Source organism: Lagopus muta, chromosome 9, assembly GCF_023343835.1.
Source record: "Lagopus muta isolate bLagMut1 chromosome 9, bLagMut1 primary, whole genome shotgun sequence".
In the NCBI taxonomy this organism is placed as follows: Eukaryota; Metazoa; Chordata; class Aves; order Galliformes; family Phasianidae; genus Lagopus; species Lagopus muta.
The window spans coordinates 14,069,039-14,087,984 of NC_064441.1; the positions used below are offsets into that span (position 1 = coordinate 14,069,039).

At 40.9% G+C, this 18,946-nt stretch overlaps 1 protein-coding gene across 2 annotated transcripts in view; it reads left to right on the plus strand.

The window, feature by feature from the left end:
• PID1 (phosphotyrosine interaction domain containing 1) overlaps window positions 1–18,946 on the plus strand; it is a 78,035-nt gene that overhangs the window by 16,758 nt on the left and 42,331 nt on the right. The window contains exons 1-2 of one of the 2 annotated variants that reach the window (XM_048954412.1): window positions 8,114–8,621; window positions 14,992–15,138. In XM_048954412.1, the coding sequence (XP_048810369.1) occupies window positions 8,601–8,621; window positions 14,992–15,138 (168 nt within the window). In that variant the 5' untranslated portion in view covers window positions 8,114–8,600. Of the gene's footprint in view, window positions 1–8,113; window positions 8,622–14,991; window positions 15,139–18,946 lie in introns of those variants that run through there. The other variant, XM_048954411.1, reaches the window with a different exon arrangement.

Sequence of the window (18,946 nt, forward strand, 5' to 3'; positions counted from 1 at the left end):
GAAGCGTTGCCACTGATTGTGCACTGTGTGCACCTGAGCCCAAAGCACGGGGACCCTGCTGCTGGATTTGGGGTGTCAGAGGCAGCTGCTGTGCAGCCAGGCTGCTGTGTGGAATGTGATTAAGCTCTGCCTGACAAATGACGGCATTTCTGGAAATGGGGTCTTGTACTTTTTAATGAGCTGGGCTATCAGCTCTGTATTATTGGATGGTTAAAATGGAGCAAGAATTGCTTTAACATTAAAACTGTGCCTGGAGGACTTTTCTGAGAAATTGCTTATGATTATTAAGTGAATATAGTATAGTAAGACAACTTAGCTTCTTTGCTGTGCTTTTTTTTTTTTATTATCAAATGCGGGTTTGAGGGTTGAAACATAGAAAATAATGTTCAAATGGGGATGACTTTGGAAGCCTTGCAGTATTCTTTGAACATAGATAGGGAAGAGAAGTAAGACTATTGAGATGCAGCTTTTTAGAAAAAATCTAATTCCTTCACAGTATGATGTGATTGTGTGCCAAGCGAAAGGTGACAAGTGTGGTGCAGGCACTGAATTGGGAAGTATTCTTCAGACCAAATGTGCTGGGGGTAGAGGAGCCTGGTATTGCTGGCTCCTTCTGCAGTGCACGCACATGCACATGTAAATAAATGAAGCAATAGCCCTTTCTGTGTCAACTGTGGGTGGTGAAGCAGCAATGGTGGGCAGACTGGCTGTGGTGTGACCCGGCGTAGCCGTAACAGCTGGCAGCATTCTGTGCAGCCAGACAGAGCTGTGAGTGCTGCCGCCCCACTGCTATGTGACTGCTGAGTTCTATCCCCGTGTCCTGCGTATGCTGTTCTTTCCGTTGTGCGTTTGTTGGTTCTGCTGCTTTCAGACTGTCTCCTGTTTCTCCCTCAGAATTGCCTGTTCTGAGCTGATCAGTCAGCAAATAAGGAGCCCGCAAGCTGCATTTTGCTCCTGTTCTCTGGTTCAGCAGTATGTGCTCAGGGAGGAAGGCACAGAGGGAAGATGTACTGAAGCCAATGAACTGATTTGTTCTCCATGTGGATGCTTGTGCCCTGTCCTCACTCAGATGCATGCTGCACCATTAAACACTATTAAGTATTGGCAACTTCACAGTAAACTGCGTCTGTGATTTGGTTACTGTGTAAGCAGAAAAGGCAATCCCAAATCTGCTCCAGGAACAGCTTTATTCCATTGAGTTGGGAATATCAGTGACAGCCACCAGAGCCTGTTAATTTCAAGCTGTGCTGGTAATAAATCATGCAAGTGGAAATGCTCATGTCATAGGGCAGGAGTTGAAACTAATCGCTTTTCTACAGATGCTACAGGGAATATAGATGACAGCTGCAGCCCTGTTTCATGTGCTGGTTGAAGCTGGTTCCCTCTTAATCTTATTCTAGGCATGAGTATGGCACTGAATGCTATGGTTTTCAGATGACTTCTAATCTTTATTTTTACAAATAATCATTTGTAAAATTTGGTGTTTAAGTAGATTTGCTTGTTTAGTTTTCTTGCTGTGCAGCAGTTGAAAACTACTGTCATCTTTATGGATAAGTACTGCATATGATAACCTGGCCTGAACAGCAGAAAATTTCATTAGTTTATGTTCCTGTTTCTGCAGGGATATGTTGTAGCTCCTCAGTGTCTGATTTTCCTGTTGTGCTCTTTGTAGTATAGGTGACACTGAGATCTCATGCAACCCAACCAGTGCTTTAGGATGTAAAAAGCAAAACTTGGAACGTTTCCGTTATGGTGGTGGTTGCTGGATTGCACCCAAGACGGAACAGGCATTGTTGGATGATCAAAGGTCCCCTGCTCTCATCAGCTGCTCAGAATGGAGCAGACAGATGTTTATCTATCTGATTGTCTTGTAAAATTGTAGATTTGGCTTGTGCAAATAGCTGTGCACACAAAACGTTACTGATGTTATTTCAGGGGCTTTTCTAATGTCATCTGAGAATCTGTTCCAGACAGAGAACCTGGGATCTAAAATTAAATAAAAATCAAACAGGGATAACTTCTGCTGCTAAAGCCATGTAGTCCTAGAAATATTATAGTTGGATTAAAGGTCGGTATATTGGAGCGGAACTGGTAGCGGTTGACTGATGCAGAGTCCAAGTTCTCTCTCAAAATCTGTGACTGCAGTTAACAGCTCACCCAGACTTTTAACTTCTGAGGTTGTCTGCTTCAAGATTTGCTTCTGGACCAAAGCAACGTCCATCGTAAACATCTGGCTTTGAACTCCTGCTGTCTTTCCCATTGAAAGTCAAAAGCCAAACCTTACTCAGAGCACATTCAGGGCTTTTTGTGCTGCATGTTCTTAAACAGCACGTTGGTAGAGAAGACTTTGCAGTGGGCACTCTTGGGTATCTCAGCAGCTGCAGTGCAAATCTTGATGAAAGTGAGCGGAGATGAGGCAGAGCCTTGTGCAGCCATTGTATGATTCTGTGTTCTGCCTATCTCATCTGATAGAAGCTCTGCACTGAGTTTCCCTTCTGTTGAAGGTGCTCCATCAAGTGAGTTGGTCTTTGTGACTCAAGCTTGTGGGTCAGCCTTTACGTTAATTGCTGTATAGGTTATCTTTCCTTTCCAAAGGTAGGAGATTTCAATGAATGCTGTGAGCTGAACAGTTACTTTTCCTTGTAACAAGGAGTGGCAGATTTGCTTCAGAAGTCGCATGTGGACTCCTCTCACTTTGCAGAGTTGGGGCAGACTCATGCAGAAGTGGTGCTGGAGGTTCATATTGAATCTCTGTGTGCATGCACCCACGTACCCATGTACCGCACGTCTCCAGCCTACCTGCTTACTTCCATATCAGTAAACATTCAGAATCAGGCTTTTTTTTTTCTTTTTTCCCCACATGACTGTCATTGACATCACTTATCAGTTTGGCCCAGAGATTTTTTTGTAGGAACTGTATGTCCATTATACATGCAAATAGCTTAGATAAGTGCAGTTCAGAAATAGGGCTGCAGCATGAAGAGTTCAAAATACAAGAAAAAGCGAATAATTCAATTGATAACCCTTGGGCTTTGTGGTCAGAATGCAAATAACAAAAGCTACAAATCTGAGCAGAGAGACATGCTATAAAAAGCATTATCACAAATTAAGCAATAGAAAGCCCATTTTTGCATGGCAGTTTGCTGGATTTATTTTGGCAATTATTTATTTGTGGCGGTGGTGTTTGTGCAAATGGAATTTTTAGCAGTCTTGTTACAGAGGGCTGAATATATAAAGCTGTTCAAACATTTTGCATTAGAGTTGGGAGTTTTTTCAGCCAAATATACATCTTTTTTGATTAAAATAAATGTCTTTTTTTCTAGATGAATGATTAATTGATATTCAGAAGATGCAAACCTTTAATATTTTATCAGAGGTCCCTAAATTCTTTCCCTCCCTTTTTTTTTTTTTCTTTTTCAGGATAAATAAATAAAAAGACTGCAGATGAATCAAGTTTGATAAAAGGCACCTTGTAAACATCTCTTACACTTCTGTGTTTTGAAGGATGCTGAAATAACTCCATCAGTAATGCTTATAAGTTAAATTGAATGGGGCAAGGGAAGAAGACAGTGGGGAAATGCTGGGCAGGCAGTTCATTTATTTTAATTTTGCTGGTTCTTTCACATTAGTTTAACTAGCTGCCCAACACACCCACATCGGAAACTGTAAGTGTCTTGGGCATTTAGAATATTCTATCGTCTTGCATTACAGGAATGCATGTTAAATCTGTATCTAGGGGAATTTGCAGCTTTAAAAGCTCAAGCCCTTTTCCCTGGTTGACATTCTGTATTCCTTGATTTCTCCTAAGCCTGAAAGCTGTTTTGTTTGTGATAATTTGCGGGGTTTATGCAAGAAACATTTAAAAAACGAACCTCACTCATTTACATTCCTGTGTCTCCCACAACTCCATTGCTCACAGTAGAGCCAGAACTTGCAGATTCAGAATGGAGTGGCTTTTTAAAAAATTGTTTTTTTTTTTATCAATCAATTTGTAAAGGGGCTGATAGTGGATTGGGTTTAAGGTGGTCAGTGGCTTGAACGGAGGAGAAAAAAAAGGGTGGAGATACGCTGAGACAAAGGCTTTGCCTATTCTGTTTGTCTGCTGCTATGCAGGATTGTTTGTTCTGCAGACGTTCTCTGCATGGAAAACTTGCCAGTCACTGCTGTGTCAATCAACATTTGGAGCAGATTGGGCTAAATTAGACTATTATTACCAGAAAAAAAGGAAGTCACCTTTCAAATGTCAGAGGTTGAATGATGATCGTTATACAGGTCTGAAGTCTTAAAATTATCCCAGCCTTGCTGGAAGGGAACATCTGTACAGTTTTGAGCTCTTGTTTAACGTTATTAAACAATTTAATATCTCTGTTCTTCAGTACGCTTCAATCCATTGGTGATGTTGAATTACAAGACTGAAATAGTAATATTTACTGCTACTGTACAAAGCACTAATAATGCTACAGCTATAGGCAAATGCAGCAGCACAAGAAAGGGGACTAGTGCTGTTCCTGCTGAGCTTCATACATGTTTTGCCATGGATCTCTGTGGAAGCAGAGATAGTTGTGTCATGGCATATGGGATTCCTAAAGACTGGGATTTGGTTGTGAATGAGTACGTGTTTCCAGAACGGAATTACTTGAGTTTGTTTAATCAATTGTGGATTCCTCCAGAGTGACGCTGCAGTGCCTGTGTGAGGAGTTAGCTCTGTTTAATTGGTCCCATATGTACTTGCAGATAGTATATTAACCATGCCTTGGGGGGAGAAGGGCTTTTGGTTGAATCTCATAGTGCTTATTTCTTTGCTGAAGAGTTTTTTCTTTCTTTTTCCTGAGAACTATAGACATGTATATACATATAGCAGTTTGAAACGCAATACTCAGTAGAGGGATTTGTTGGGCTTCTGCAAAAATATCTGAACCTTGCTGACAAGTAAAGAAGAAACTGAGATTTTAAAGAGAAATCTCTGAGTATCTCCAGGTTTGGGTGCTTAAACTGTAAAAACTCGGGAGCTTAATCTCCCTTCTCATCAAGCATAAAGGACTCGTCCTTCGAAAATCAGAAAAGTAGAAACATCAGTGAACACTAATTACTTCCAGAAAACCTTGAAAACCCCATGCAGATTGAGCTGTTACACATGGAGCACGTGGTTGGGAGAGCTCTGTCCTGTCCCTGCATGCTGCAGGCTGGCACCAGCCAAGGGCAGTGCTGTCCCAGCCGCTTTGCTTGAGCTGTTCTGCTCTGCAAGAGGCTGGGGAGTTTTGCATTTGACTTTTTTGGCTCAACTTAACCAGTGAGATAGTTGCAGGAGAAACAGAAATGTAAATGAGTTGGTTTGATTTTATTTTGTAAAGGCTTCTTGATGCAAATCCTGTCAATTATGCAACTGTAGAGCTATGCTGAATTAATGAGATATTTTGTAAAAGAGTATTTTTTGATCATTTTCTGTAGGCTCCCCTATTCCTGACATAGACTCTCTGGTGTGCTGCTCTCATTCATGACTATAGGAAGTGAAAATACCTAATATGTGAAATCCCCATGGGGACAGGGGTTATGCATCTGCACTGCAGCAGAACCCAAGTTTTGTCTGTATTCTGCATCGTCATCCCCAAATATTTGAATCACCAGGAATCCTGGTAGAGGTTCCCTATCATTGATAATTTGTTGATGGTAATGAAAGAGGTTTAATACTGAGGAGGAGATGAAAAGCCTGCGAGTAGAAGGGTGGCCAGAGGAGGTTTCTGGGGAATGTGTGGTGGGATTCTGGTGCTGAAGGAGGCTTCCCAAAACAGAGGGTGTTTTGGAAAAAGCAGCTGGAAAAGCAGGTCTGTTCATTTGGAGATGGTGTTTGTCCATTGGAAATAGGAGGACCTGGACTCCAAGATCCTCAAGAATGCCAGGCTTAAATCCCAAGAGTGTTTAGGACCTTCAAAAGTCATTGCTGTAAATTAGCACTGAAGGGCTAACAAGAAGTCACTGTTAAAATGGGCAGCTTTAGAGAAAGGAGTGGATCATCGTTGTCTCATCGCTGTAAATGTAGCAATTCAACAGACTTATTCCGAAAGTTCATTTGTTTTGCATTTAACCAAATCCATAAACATTTTTTGCAAGAATTTGCACTCTTTGTTTCTGTGTGATATTAGAAAAAATGTGAGTATTTAGCAAATAAATCACGGCACGTTCCCTATTTGTAACAGACGCCTCTGTCATTCAGTTCATAGCTCTGTCTCAGAGCATTTCAAAGGCAGGAGGGAGATCACAGAGCTACAGAACTGCCTAAGAAGTTACTGATTTATTGCAAAAAATGAAGGAAAAGAATGAATGTGACTGAAAAGCTTTCTTTTTATTTTTTATTTCTTTCTTTCTTTGGAATGGCTGTGCTGGCGAATGTAGTGGCTGTCTGGCAGGTATTGTACACAATGGGCTCTCCCTGCCAGGCCTGGAGCAAGGAGAAAAAACTTTATAAAGCATCCTGACACAGAAATTATTGGAAAGCCTCCAAGAACAGATTGAAAAAGCAACAGCTGCCTTCATGCTGCAGGATTCCATTGTTTTAATATTGGGCCAACTATACCGAATAACATCTACTGGAAACCCATGTTAGGGGAAAGAGATGTTGGAAAGGAGCTAAGGGGTCAAGCTCAAAATCAAAGTGAATGAACTTGACATATTTATGCTGCTACATGTCCTATTTTGTTCTTTCCTTTCTTGTCAGCCTTTATTTCTTCATTTTTTCCACTCTTTTGTTTTCCTTTTTTTTTTCCTTCTGTTCTCTCTTTAAACCTTTTGTTTTGCCTTCGGCTTATGTTCAGGCTGCCATTTGGCCTGAAAAATGGTGGGACTTGCATGGAGAATTTCTGGCACACTGGTGCTTTTGGGCGTGTAATCTAGTAAAGACTCCAGGCTTGCACACAGTCACAGTGCTTCTGGGGAGGTACTGCTGTTCTGGATACAAGAAGGTGAACAGCAGGTAAAGAGGATGACTTTAATTTCCTTTACTGCTATCCCATGAGTGGATCTGTGCTGCCCGGGTTGGTTTCCTTTGCTGATTTCTGTATGTAGCTTGAAGGCCAACATCATCAGGGAAGGGAAGGAAGCAGAAGGCAGAGTGTTTGGGAAGCAGTTAGTTATGAGTACAGCTCAGTTGATAAAGCAGGATGTGCAGCTCTCGATACTTCCTTATAACTAACGTCATTTTATTGATGCTGAAAGATGTTCTCCTGGTATAGGATATATGCCATGAACATTGGACCATGGAAAGATCCAAACAGTCGTGGTTAGATGCCCATCTTTCATCCACGTGCATAATTTCTACTGAAATAATGGAGTGGGGGCTTGGTTACTGCAATGTTCAAAAAAACAATTGAAAAGCTACTGTAGCACTGTGATTCCTTTTTTTTTTTTTTTTTTAACCACTGATATTTTAAAGATTCATTATTTTTATTTTCATGATTATTAATACCCTGGACTGTTGACTCTTTTCTGTTTTGATGTGAATTTTTACAGTGGTACTTCAGGTTTTGAGCAAGCTGAAGAGAGTGCGTGATCTCTGAATATCCCGTGTATTCAGATTTGCTGAGGTTGGGGGGTTTAGTTTGGTTGTATAAAGATGTTGGGGGATCACTCATGAAATTCTCATCTGGCTCTGAAGTTCCCTGCAGTTCGGAGGGTGTTTGTATCTGGGACTGTGTTTTGTTTGGGCAGCAATCCTGCTGATCGGAATCACATAAGCTTGGCAACAGGATGGAGGAATCCAGCCAGAGCAAACTCAAAGTACACAGGGTCTGAGAACAAAACGTTTCACATGAATTAAATTGTGAGGAAACAGAAATGCTTTAGTTCTTTAAACTTGTAAGAAAATGGGGCATCATCATACATGCAGTTGTGTGATCAGTTGTATTGATAAGGAGTGCACGTTTGTGGGTTGTTTTTTTTTTAAAATGGAATCTTGATAGTTGTGCATTTCTAAGAGATTTGTTTTATCGTAACAGGAAGCAGAATATTCCCTAAAGAGCTGGTATTGTAGTGTGGTGGGGTAACTCTCAGTGTCTACATACATCTACATGCATCTTTGCTTGAAATGTTTTGGCCCTCACCTGTTTTTGGCTTCGATGTGTTCTTGAACTTGCCACCTTAGGAAGGTTCCCCATGTCCTTGTCCTGCTTTTCTATTAACAGTTCAATGTCCCTCTTCCCCTCTCATATCCATTTTTCTATATGCTATGGGTTCCTCAGACCTTTGTCCTAACCTGCTTGTCTTCAGTGCTGATCAGAGAGGTCCAGAAGCAGCTTTTGTGCTGGCAACAGGGAGCAGTGCTGGGAGGATGCTGGTTACCACTCCTGGTATTTTCTTCTCTCCAGTCTCATGCCTTGCTTGTTTTGATAATATCTTCTGCTTGGTGTCTGCTTGCACAGGTGCTATGGCCAGGGTGACATGAGCGGAGAAGTGATGGCTTGCACTCTTTCACTTTCTGATGCATGACCATTCAGCACGTGAAGGTCTCTAATTCTGGCATGATGTTGCCAAGGTGTGTTTCCCCAGACCCTTGGTGAGGGCGTGCTGAGCCACACCATGGACTGCCTGAGCTCCTCTGCTTCCAAAATATGTCCTTTGGGTCCCCGAAGGTGAGTCTGTTGTACCTTCATGCCCACTGCCATTCCCCTGCAGTTTAGACTTGATTCAGACATAATAACCTCTTTCATCTAAGTAGCATTTATTATCTGGAAGAGATTGAATGGATTGGGTTTGATAGGCTGGTGTGAAATCCAGCTCTCTTAAGTTGCCAGAAGGGATACAGTCGTACTAAGTGGATTTCACAAGCCAGGTCTGCCACGGTATAAAGATCTGTGTCAGAATCCTGGGTTTGTGCATGCTGGTCAGTGCTGTGCTGCAAAGCAGGCTGCTGATGGGATGAGTGTATAATCAATGGATATTAAGATGTTATAATCACAAAAAAGAAAGAACAACAGAGTTAGGCAAAGTAGACTAAGATAACAAGGATGGATAACAATAAATGGAGGGCTTACCCGTATGCTAGGCTCACCCACAAAAAAAACACCAGAAGAGGGCATCTCCAGAAGAGATCCTTCCCCACTGGTAGCCAACTCTTCAATAGGTCTAGGAGGGGTGGAGCCTGGCTCCATCCCTTCTGGCAGCACAGGTGAATTGCCTTCAGCTGTGCTCCTCTGACTGACTCATGGCTCGCCTCAGGTGATCAATCAGAGGATCAGGCCGTGACTCAGCAGTTCCCATACAGATGAATTCTGACTTAAGTAAGTGCTTCCATCTCTTATGTGGAAAGTTTTATTTTAATGTTCAGTCTGATCTTTATATGAACTGCTCGTACAAGATAAATATTGGACAGTTAGTTTAACATAGGGAAAGGGAAAAAAATATTTAAAGTGTGTTCACAATATTTGTTTAACAAGAGATGGATCAGATGTAACATTTATCTATACTACATTGCATTGCATTTGCTTTAAATAAAAGCAATGGATAAGTTTTCATATGAAATGTGTCTGAATTATTTTCTTGCTGAAAATCTGGAATTTGGGGTCACAGGGTTACTGTTCTGGTATTGTCAGTGATGGGGTAAACGTAAAAGACTACTGTGTTTTTGTCTCCTTTGACTATGAATAAAACTGCAGTGCAGTCTGTTGTACATATGGGCTGGATAGTTTGATAAGTCACGTTTCACTGTGAGTAGGTAAAAGGGGCTTTTGGGCTCACCAAAATGCTCTTGTGGTTCATCGCACTTGGTTGTGCCCTTGCTCTCCTATGCTGTTGTGTGTTGCTGTGGGATGCTCTTGAACAGTTTGAGTTTGATGCCAGAACTAAATGAATTTCAAAAGTAGAGTATTTGCATGAAGTGGTACTTCATATAGAGAGGTTATTTTTTATTTTTCCCAGTGGCTGATCTGTTCTGATGTGGATTTCATGTGGCAGTTCCTTTGTACGTGCTGTGGAAGGTTGAGTTGCACTGAAGATTGCTTCTGATTTTGGAAAATATCTATTTCAGAGGCTTTTAACTTTCAAAATTACTCTTTTTCATATGTTAACACCTTTGTCTTTGGCAAAAGTAAGTATAGGTATGTGGAAATGTAGTGCTTCCTGGTGAAGCTGAATGTTGGTTATAACAACTGATGTTAGGAGATAATTGGGGACTGACGGGCAAGGGACTGAAAACTTTGTGACTTACTTTCACAATGTCACAACCCTTGTAGTCTGTAAATTATGTCTATTTTGCTCATCCCTTATTGCTGGCTTATCGACTATCATGAATTCCAGGCCGTCTTTTGGGAAATCTTAAAATACATATTCATGTTCAACACATAACTCTTTCTTAGTTCTGTTTATTATATGGGAGTCTATTTTATTCCCACTGCCTGGTAGAAAATAAAAAGGTCCAGCTCCGTCTCAGTACTCAATATTGTGAAGAACAGTGACTGTTTAGTTGTGACCTGAAGATGAAGAGCAGTGAAGAAGTATTAAGCATTATTATTACAGATTGTCAATGCCTGCTTTTCTCCTCAATGACACATTTAACATTTACAGTGTCATAGTTGTTTTCTCCAAGCCATTTGGCCCGAGTTAAGGAAAAGGCTGTATTTTTGTTGACAAATTAAACCAAAATGCTGTGAATTTTTATTTTTAGCAGCAATAAAAATTATGTTTAGATTAAATGCATAGTGCCTAGCATTCAGTTTGCAAATTCTATGTTATCCTAGAGCTAATATATGACTGTTGAGTTGATAAAATGAATGTTGAAAAATGAATCAACGTACTTGATTCTCATGTTGAATTAACTTGTAGCAAGGAGGGTCAGTGATGATGGGCATTTCATGTGAATAGGGAGCACTTCGAAGGTCACCGGTCTGCTTTTCCTCTGCAGGAACTGCCTTGCCTTGCTGAGGGTTTGGTATACCAGTTATACACTATTGTATCCTTCTTCTCTGTGGAAGAAAACACCATTAGGACTGCTAAACTAAGAAAAATGATGGAAGTTGAATCCATGAATAGGCAAAACCATGGTTTTACATGAAGGTAGTTTTCTAGTATTAGCAGGAGCTTTACTTAAATCTTACACTGAATGGTTTCTTGTTCAGCAAGTACAGTGCTAATTACCACTCCGATCCTTTCTTTGTCAAATAAGCTATTTTGTTTGTTCAATGAATTTTAAAGCTTGTTGCCAATTTTTTATTTTTACATTGCTTCTAACATTTCTTTCAAACATAGTCTGTGTTAGTAGCACCATCTGACTGAATGAAGGACAAATAATGTGCAGTTTTGAACGTATGTCTATATGCCAGATAAGATTCTGCTCTCTTAATGATGTTCAGTATAAGGGAACTTAGTGGTTCTGGCAAATGAAATGTGAATGGTATAATGTTCCCTGAAATTCCAGAGTCATACTTTTCAAGAATTTTGTGAACTTAAAACACTTTAAAGAAATATTCTGGGTTCACAATAGTAGAGAACTAAAGCTTTTTTCCTCAAAAAAAAGCAAAACAAAACAAAAAAAACATTGGCTACTGTTATATGTCAGCATTTGCCAACGGTTTCCGGAGGAGATGCCAGTTTGGAGTGGAAACTAAGAAATGGATTGAGCGAAGCACTTTATCCTGTTCTTGGCTTAAAGCACATGAATAATCCCATTGACTACCCACGTGTGCTTTACTGGGACTGCTCACATAGTGAAAGCTAGGCACGTGTTTAAATAACTTGCTTATTTGGGGTTTCACTGCATGATGTCTCCTGGCAGACTCTTGGTTTTCTTATGGCAGCCATCATATGACCTGCGTGCAGGGAGTGCAGCATTGTCTGCACCAGCCACGCAGTCCGTAGCAAAAGGATATTTCTGTGTCCACCCCCAGCCGGCCCTGCACTTCTCTGGCAACCAGTTACTTATCTGCTGCCAATTGTGCTCTAGAGTTTTTGGCACTCAACCACTCCAAATTGCTGCTCATGCAACTATTGAATTGCCTTTGGAAGGTGGAGAGTTGTCTTTTTCTTGTTTAAGACAGTATATGTGGTTGTTAAAACATAAAAAAATGGATTGTCATCATAGCTTTCTGCATTTTGGTCAAAGTGTGGTCTGTATAACATTGTCAGTAGTCCCACTAAACTTGATAGAGATGCCAGCAGAGGAGAGGAATTGTACTGGAGGACCAGCTCAATATTCAGGGCCCAAATGGAGCGTTTTCATCTCTTGAATATTTAATGGAAGCAGTGTTCTTTATTTGAGAACTTCTGTGTACAGTTCACCAATGGAAATTGAGCCTTTTCAGAATGTGGAGAGGGAGAAATTAAATGCTGGGATAGAATCTTTTTCAGTTGGATGTTTCCTAACCATTAACTCTGTTTTGATCCAATATCCCACTTGCAAAATAGTGCAACTGTAGTTCAAACATACATTTTGGTGAGTTTACCACCTCCACCTTTTTGTGCACGCTGCTGAGGATGCCACGGTTTCCCTGTGCTCAGTGTGGAGCTGTGGCTCCCCAGAGGGCTGGTCCCAGGCAAAGGTTACCTTGCCCTGCATAGTTGGTCTCCAGTGCACACTTCTTACTTGTTTTCTCCAGAAAGATAATCTCCTCAGCATGGCAGCAGATCTACAGCCTGTATATAAGAGCCAGACATGCTGTTGGAGGGAGCTGCATTTGCAGCAGACAGCAGTTCATTGATGGGTCCAGCAGGCCCAGCGCTGTGGTTGGTCATCAGCAGGTAATCAACCCTGGATCTCAGGCTCTGAGCTCGCTTTGTGTGTGCTGGGGCTGGCAAGCCGTTGTTTGGCCTTTGCTAACAGCTTCAGCAGAGAAGCCTAGGAAACTCCAAAAAAAAGTTGCTAATGGAAACTGAAAAGTGAAATGAAATAGGTTTTCTCTGTGAGCTCAGTAATCCTGGCTGGCAAAGTGCACTGTTATCTTCAGAAACATGTGTCAAAGAACATTCTTCAATGCATAATCATTTTAAACAGAGCCCTTTTTTGCTTGAGATGTGTTTGGGAGAGTGAATGGGATAACATGTAATACGAGCCAGATGCAAAATAGTATGAGTAGATTTTCACTGGAAGCTTGAATGCTTGCGTAAACTGCACAGGGGCCTGAAGTCATTGTAACAGGCTGTAACTACATGCGTGAGGTAGGAAAGCAAGCTTATTTTCACAGGCTGTTAGTGTTTATACCTTGAATATGCTTACAAGAGTGTTGAAAATGCTGTTGATCCAGGATAATAACAATTATTAGATCCAAACACCGATGAGGTTAGATGTAAACTGTTTCAGAAGCATATTGTTTTAACAGGCTGTCAGTTAGCTAATAAATGTTTATGGATTATGTAGGAGGTATATTTCAAAAAAATTCTCATTAATTCTGAGTGGAAAACTCAAATCCGCAAAAATCTGTATGAAAGCATTGTAAAATCCAAATAGTCGAATTTGTGCCCTGTGTATAAATAAAATATTTAGTAAGCATTCTCCTCACCTAAAGCACTGATTTGAAAAGCAAGGACCCGAGTTTCAAGCTCTGATACAACTTTTTTGTATGGTTCTGGGAAATCGCTTAGCATCTCTCTTTCTACAAACCAGAACCCATACTGTTCCTCTGCCTGGCAGAGGTGAAGGGGAGGCAAAGGAAAGGAGTGATTGCAAAACAATTTAAGAATCTCCTAACAATACTCAGAGCGTACATTTTGGTTTTGATAAATGTAATTTGGAGTCATTGCACATCTAATAACTGCTGATATGTAAAAGTCAAATTATGAAGCTTCAACAAAAACACATTTTTTTAGACAGAGCTGTGGTGTATTTCTAGCTGGAATCTGTCATTGATTTGTTTCATATCTGCATGTTTTACTCCTTAGGTACACTGCAGCAAGTGAACAAGTTCAGTTTCTCAAATCAAAGGCAATTTAAAGATGCATCCAAATAGAATATCCTGCTTTGAAAGGGATTCACAGGGATCGTCATGTCCAACTTCTGGTTTCATGGAGATCCACCCCCAAGAAATCAAACACTGTGTCTGAGAGCATTGTCCAAACTTCCTGAACTCTGGCAGCGTGAGACCATGGCTGCTGCCCAATCTGACCATCCCCTGATGCACTTCTGTGCTGTTCCTTTGGGCCTTATTGCTGGTCACAAGGAAGAAGTGCAAACACCTTTGTACCACACAGTACAAAGATTTGAAGCTAGACTATTTTATTAAAATGTTGGAAAATTTCTCTGACTCTTCTTATTCCACCAAATTGATTTAGAAATCTTTCATGGACTGACCTTCACTCACATGATTGCTGAGAAGCTTTTCATTCAACAGTGTTAATGTTCACTTTATATAGTTTGTCTTTCAAGTCTGGTGTTTTTTTGTTTGTTATGACAAATGGCAAGTTTTTGGTGACATCTATTAGTTGTGTATGAGTAGAGGCATTTGCAGTGGAAACTAGGGGAACAATTGCTTACAAAGATATTTTAAATTGCATAGACTAAAGGAAAACCAATGAGGCACTCAGCTTGATGAGAGTGATACTTCTATTTACATCAATTGGATGAGGTTAAAGTACAGAGGAAAGAAAATGAGAAAGGATTGAACTTGTTCTTTGATCTTCTCTTTGTCCCTCCGTATTGTCATTAATAGTGGGACTGGGCGTATGAGCAATTTTTATAAGGTGCCTGGGAGTGATTAGAGGTTGAATTTAGACCCTTTTTGGGACATGTATGGATGCTAATGATAATTAGGCAAATTTGGAAATGTTTTCTCAGTTCAAAGATCATCTAATATTGTGTGTATATCTTTTTAATTTAAAAATACTCTCCACGCTGCTAATAGTAATAATGGACAGCTTTCCTTAATTTCTTTTTTTAAGTTATGAAACTTCTTAACTCTCCCCATGGAAACTTGCAAGCCACTGAATATTAAATTAAATGCATAGACTGGTTCAACTATTAACTCTCATTTTTCTGCACGAGAACTTGAGATAATTGCTTTTTCTTTTTCTGCTCAGCACTTTCAGACCATGTTAAAGACCAAGCTGAATGTCCTAACTCTTCGGAAAGAGCCTCTCCCGACAGTGATCTTCCATGAACCAGAAGCCATCGAGCTGTGCACCACAACACCCCTCATGAAGACCCGGGCTCACACTGGATGCAAGGTACTTGGGAGTAAAAATTTAAGGAATGAGACCACTGTGAAGTTGTTCCATGTGTATAAGAGGAATAGAAAGAGCCCTATGCAACCAACATGGTCTTTGTTCTGGAAACCCCATTAATGATCACTGTTTGGGTTAATTACCACAGGTTTGTACATAGAAAAAAAGATCTTGGTGGGGAGGTGTTTTGAACAGAAATTCAGGGCTTCTGTTTAAAAAAAAAAAAAAAAAAAAAAAAGTTGAGCACAATGTGGCACAATTATGGAGAATTTCTGACATCCCCTAGGGAACATCATTCCTTGTAAACACAGTAATTGCTTTCTGCAAGTTATGGCATTGATATAGGAAATAAAGGGCCAAGTGTTGCATATTTGTGTATAAAGGGCTCTACTATCAGTATAGGTATAAACTTACTCAAACAGAGTCGCAGGTTAAAAAAGGTTGACTATGTAAAAAAAAGGGGTGTGTGGAGGTAAGTAGTGGTGATGGGGGGAAGTTAGACCTCGATTCAGTTAAGCAACAGGATGAAATTGTCCACTTACATCAAAGCATGGCTTCTGAAGAAGCTCTGCTTCTTTAAAGTTTAACAGCTTAAGAGCTCTCAGTGCTTTCTTCTGTGGAAAAAATCCATATGAAAGTAGCAAACAAATCTACTCCATGTGCATCTTTCACTGGAACTGACTCACTTGATGGCAGACCTTGCCTCACCTTGCAGAGACACAAGCAGCCTGAGCCAGGTCCCAGCTAGGCCTGTGCTGTTGTTCAGGGTTTGGCAGCCAAACTGGCTTTGCCTGTCTCAATTGTTGGTTGTGTGGGGAATCTAAATGCTCTTGGGGGTCTCCAAAAATAGAGCATAAGCCTCCTTTGCTCTGTAAAGCATTAGCTGTGGAAGAGCTTTTTCCTCATTCTATACGTGCTGGATAAGGCCAATGTGCATAATCACCTGTCACGTGTGTGCGCGCATATCCACATGCACCTCTCCTAAGCAGTCTTCTTGTTGGGAGATCTGATGGGATCAGATGAGGTTGGAAAAGGCTGCTCCCCAGTGAGATCTGCAGCTTCTCGTTGCACGCAATGGCTATGGCTTGAGCTGTGGGTATGCTCTGAAGGGCTGTGCTGTGGCACCTCCAGGTCTTAGCAAAGATTCCTGTTGTGAAGTGTCGTTTTTATTTGATGTTTTCCCTGCTAAAATAGCTAAGAAATGAGACCATTGCTAGATATTGAAGCAGTACTGCCCTTTGCTGATGCAGTGGAACACAGGTCAAGTGATCCTAATATACTTTGTATGATAGGTAACTCGTAGCATCTGCTCTTCCTTGGTGATGCCTTTTGTCCTTTATGTTGACATCTAATGAATTTTTAGAGAATATTAGCTATCATAAAACCGTTTCACAAAGTATCTGGCTTTCACCCCTACTGAGAGAGAGTTCAGACATAATAATGCTTTCTGAAATCAGTTTACCTCTGTGAATGTGTGCAGAATTTAAATGAGCCTTTTTATTTATCCTTCAACTAAAAGGCGGATTGCGGAGAGGTGTTGAACCCCCCAGTGAGGAAAGTCTCATTCTATATATAGAGATATTTTTAATGTATTCATTTATTTTTCCTTCAGTATAACATAGTAGTGATGACTAGGGAACATCTGCTACCACAATGCTCCCCTTTTCCTGTCTGTATGGTTTCTCCTTCTCCTCTTCCCCTGAAGCCAATGCACTTCTGTCTATGCCAGAGCCTTACCAAGTGGTTATGGGGACATGGCCAGCCTCCCTTCAGACAATTCAACAGTTGTCATCTCCAGTACTTTCTCTGGGTAAATGATTCTGCATGTATGTCATTCTGTCATTCCTATGGCTAAGAAATCCCCTGTAGTTGTTAACTAAGTGTGCCAATTTTACCTAGTCTCTCTAGCCACAATCTTCCTCATTTTTTTCCTTTTTCTTTTCACTGACTAAATGTATTCTTCTCTAAGGGAACTTTCATCTTCCAGCTGTTTCTAGATAATTAGCCTTTCTCTCCTCTTTCACCTCTGATTATTAGTTCCTTGCTGAGTGATGCGATAGTGGTGTTGCCATAACAAAGCTGACATTTTATAATTCAAGTTTTCGCTCTGTAGGATCTGATCCATCACTGTTATTCCATACATAAGTGGGGAAGATGGTGGGGTGTCCCTGGTACCCTCTAGCCTTCATGACTTGGAGACCTGGGCTTTTCAGGCAAGAGAAACAGTATCCAGTTTTAACTTTCTTTCATGAATCATAGTCTTTTGATCCTTAATCATTTTATTCCTCTTGACTGAAGTTCCTCCAATTTTTCTATGTAATCCCATTAATGAGATAGCATCATTCTTCTGACAGAAGCTCCAGACATCTCATTTTATTGCGCTGCTTTAACATAAGCCTCAGCTGGCACCATCATGTTGTGGGAACTTGACACATGCAATTGCTTTGCAGTTCAGAGGTCTGGACATTGGTTTTCTTATGCAATTGCTCTTTTCCTTGTCCTTTCACCACAAGGCAAGTTTTCTTTTCTATTTCATTCAGTGTTAGCTTCTGAATCCCAAAGAAACAACTTTTTTACTGAGATCCAATCTTATTCTGTAATTGAATGTGAAGGCTTTAAGAATAGCAGAGAAATAGCTTGCTTTAACTAATCCACGTAGAATGCCCACATAATCTGTAAAGTTAAATAACTGAAGAAATTCATAGAGTCTGCTTCTCTTTCATCCACATTTCCAATTCTGATGCAATTTCACTGCCATTGTGTTTCCTGAAATATTTTTTTTCCTAGAGCAGAAGGCTTCAGGCTTGCTCCTCCTGTCACTGCACATCCACACCTGCCTGTCTGGGCTGGCAGCACTATCACTGTTCCCACCCCACCAGACTCATTGGCACAATTTCACCAAACAGAAGAGAGAAGATACTGCTTGCATTGATTTGCAGTGCATGGCTATAGGCACACATGTTTCAGAGCTTGTTGTTCTGGTTGATGTTCAGACAGCAGTTGACTTGAAGGCTGCTGTTCCCGGGGGACATCTTCTTTCTCTCCTTACCACACCAGTTGTGTCTGCAAATGGGGAGTGACAGCCCTACACTCATCAATTGCACCACTTCAGCCCCACTCAGCAGACAGCCTAAAACCAAGCAGGATTTCTGGGTTCAATAACCCTTAGACCCTTGTAGGAGGGTTGTCTGCTTTCGTTAGAGCCATGGTAGGTCTTGTGTCCTGGAGGAGCTGCAGCCAAGCCCCTGTATTCTGCCTGTCTCTTCCCTGCAATGGACATGGGGTTTGTGGCTGCTGGAGCACCAAGCATCATGGGTGGGAGCTGGTCTGAAGAATGAAAAATCCAAACTGGCTTATTGTAAACTTGTAAGTAGCAAGTCTCAGCTTAAGCTAAACCACCTTGTGCTGCAGAAGAACAAAAAGCAGTAGGGACGTCTTTTATTCTTCCCAGCTGGGGCACTTTTTCAATCACAGGCTCCAAATTTGCTCTTATTTTAAAATGCTTGTGTATACAGACGTGAATACTGGTTTGATGCTTATGAATATGTGCCTGTCCTTGTTTAGATTCTAAGGATTTTGACTTGACTGTGATTGTCCAACTTGTAGATCTTTCATGTCAAACGTGATACACTCTTGTGTTGCAGCTGGAAACTTCCTCTTGCGTTATTGCAGCACTAAGTACCTCCAGATGGAAACTGAAAATCTGGAACACCTCCAGAAAATAAGCCACTCTTTGCTCAGAAATGTGTTCTTTCTCTGTGCCTTTTAACAGATTTTGTTTAAGTTCTGTGTGTTGTACTCTTCTTTAATG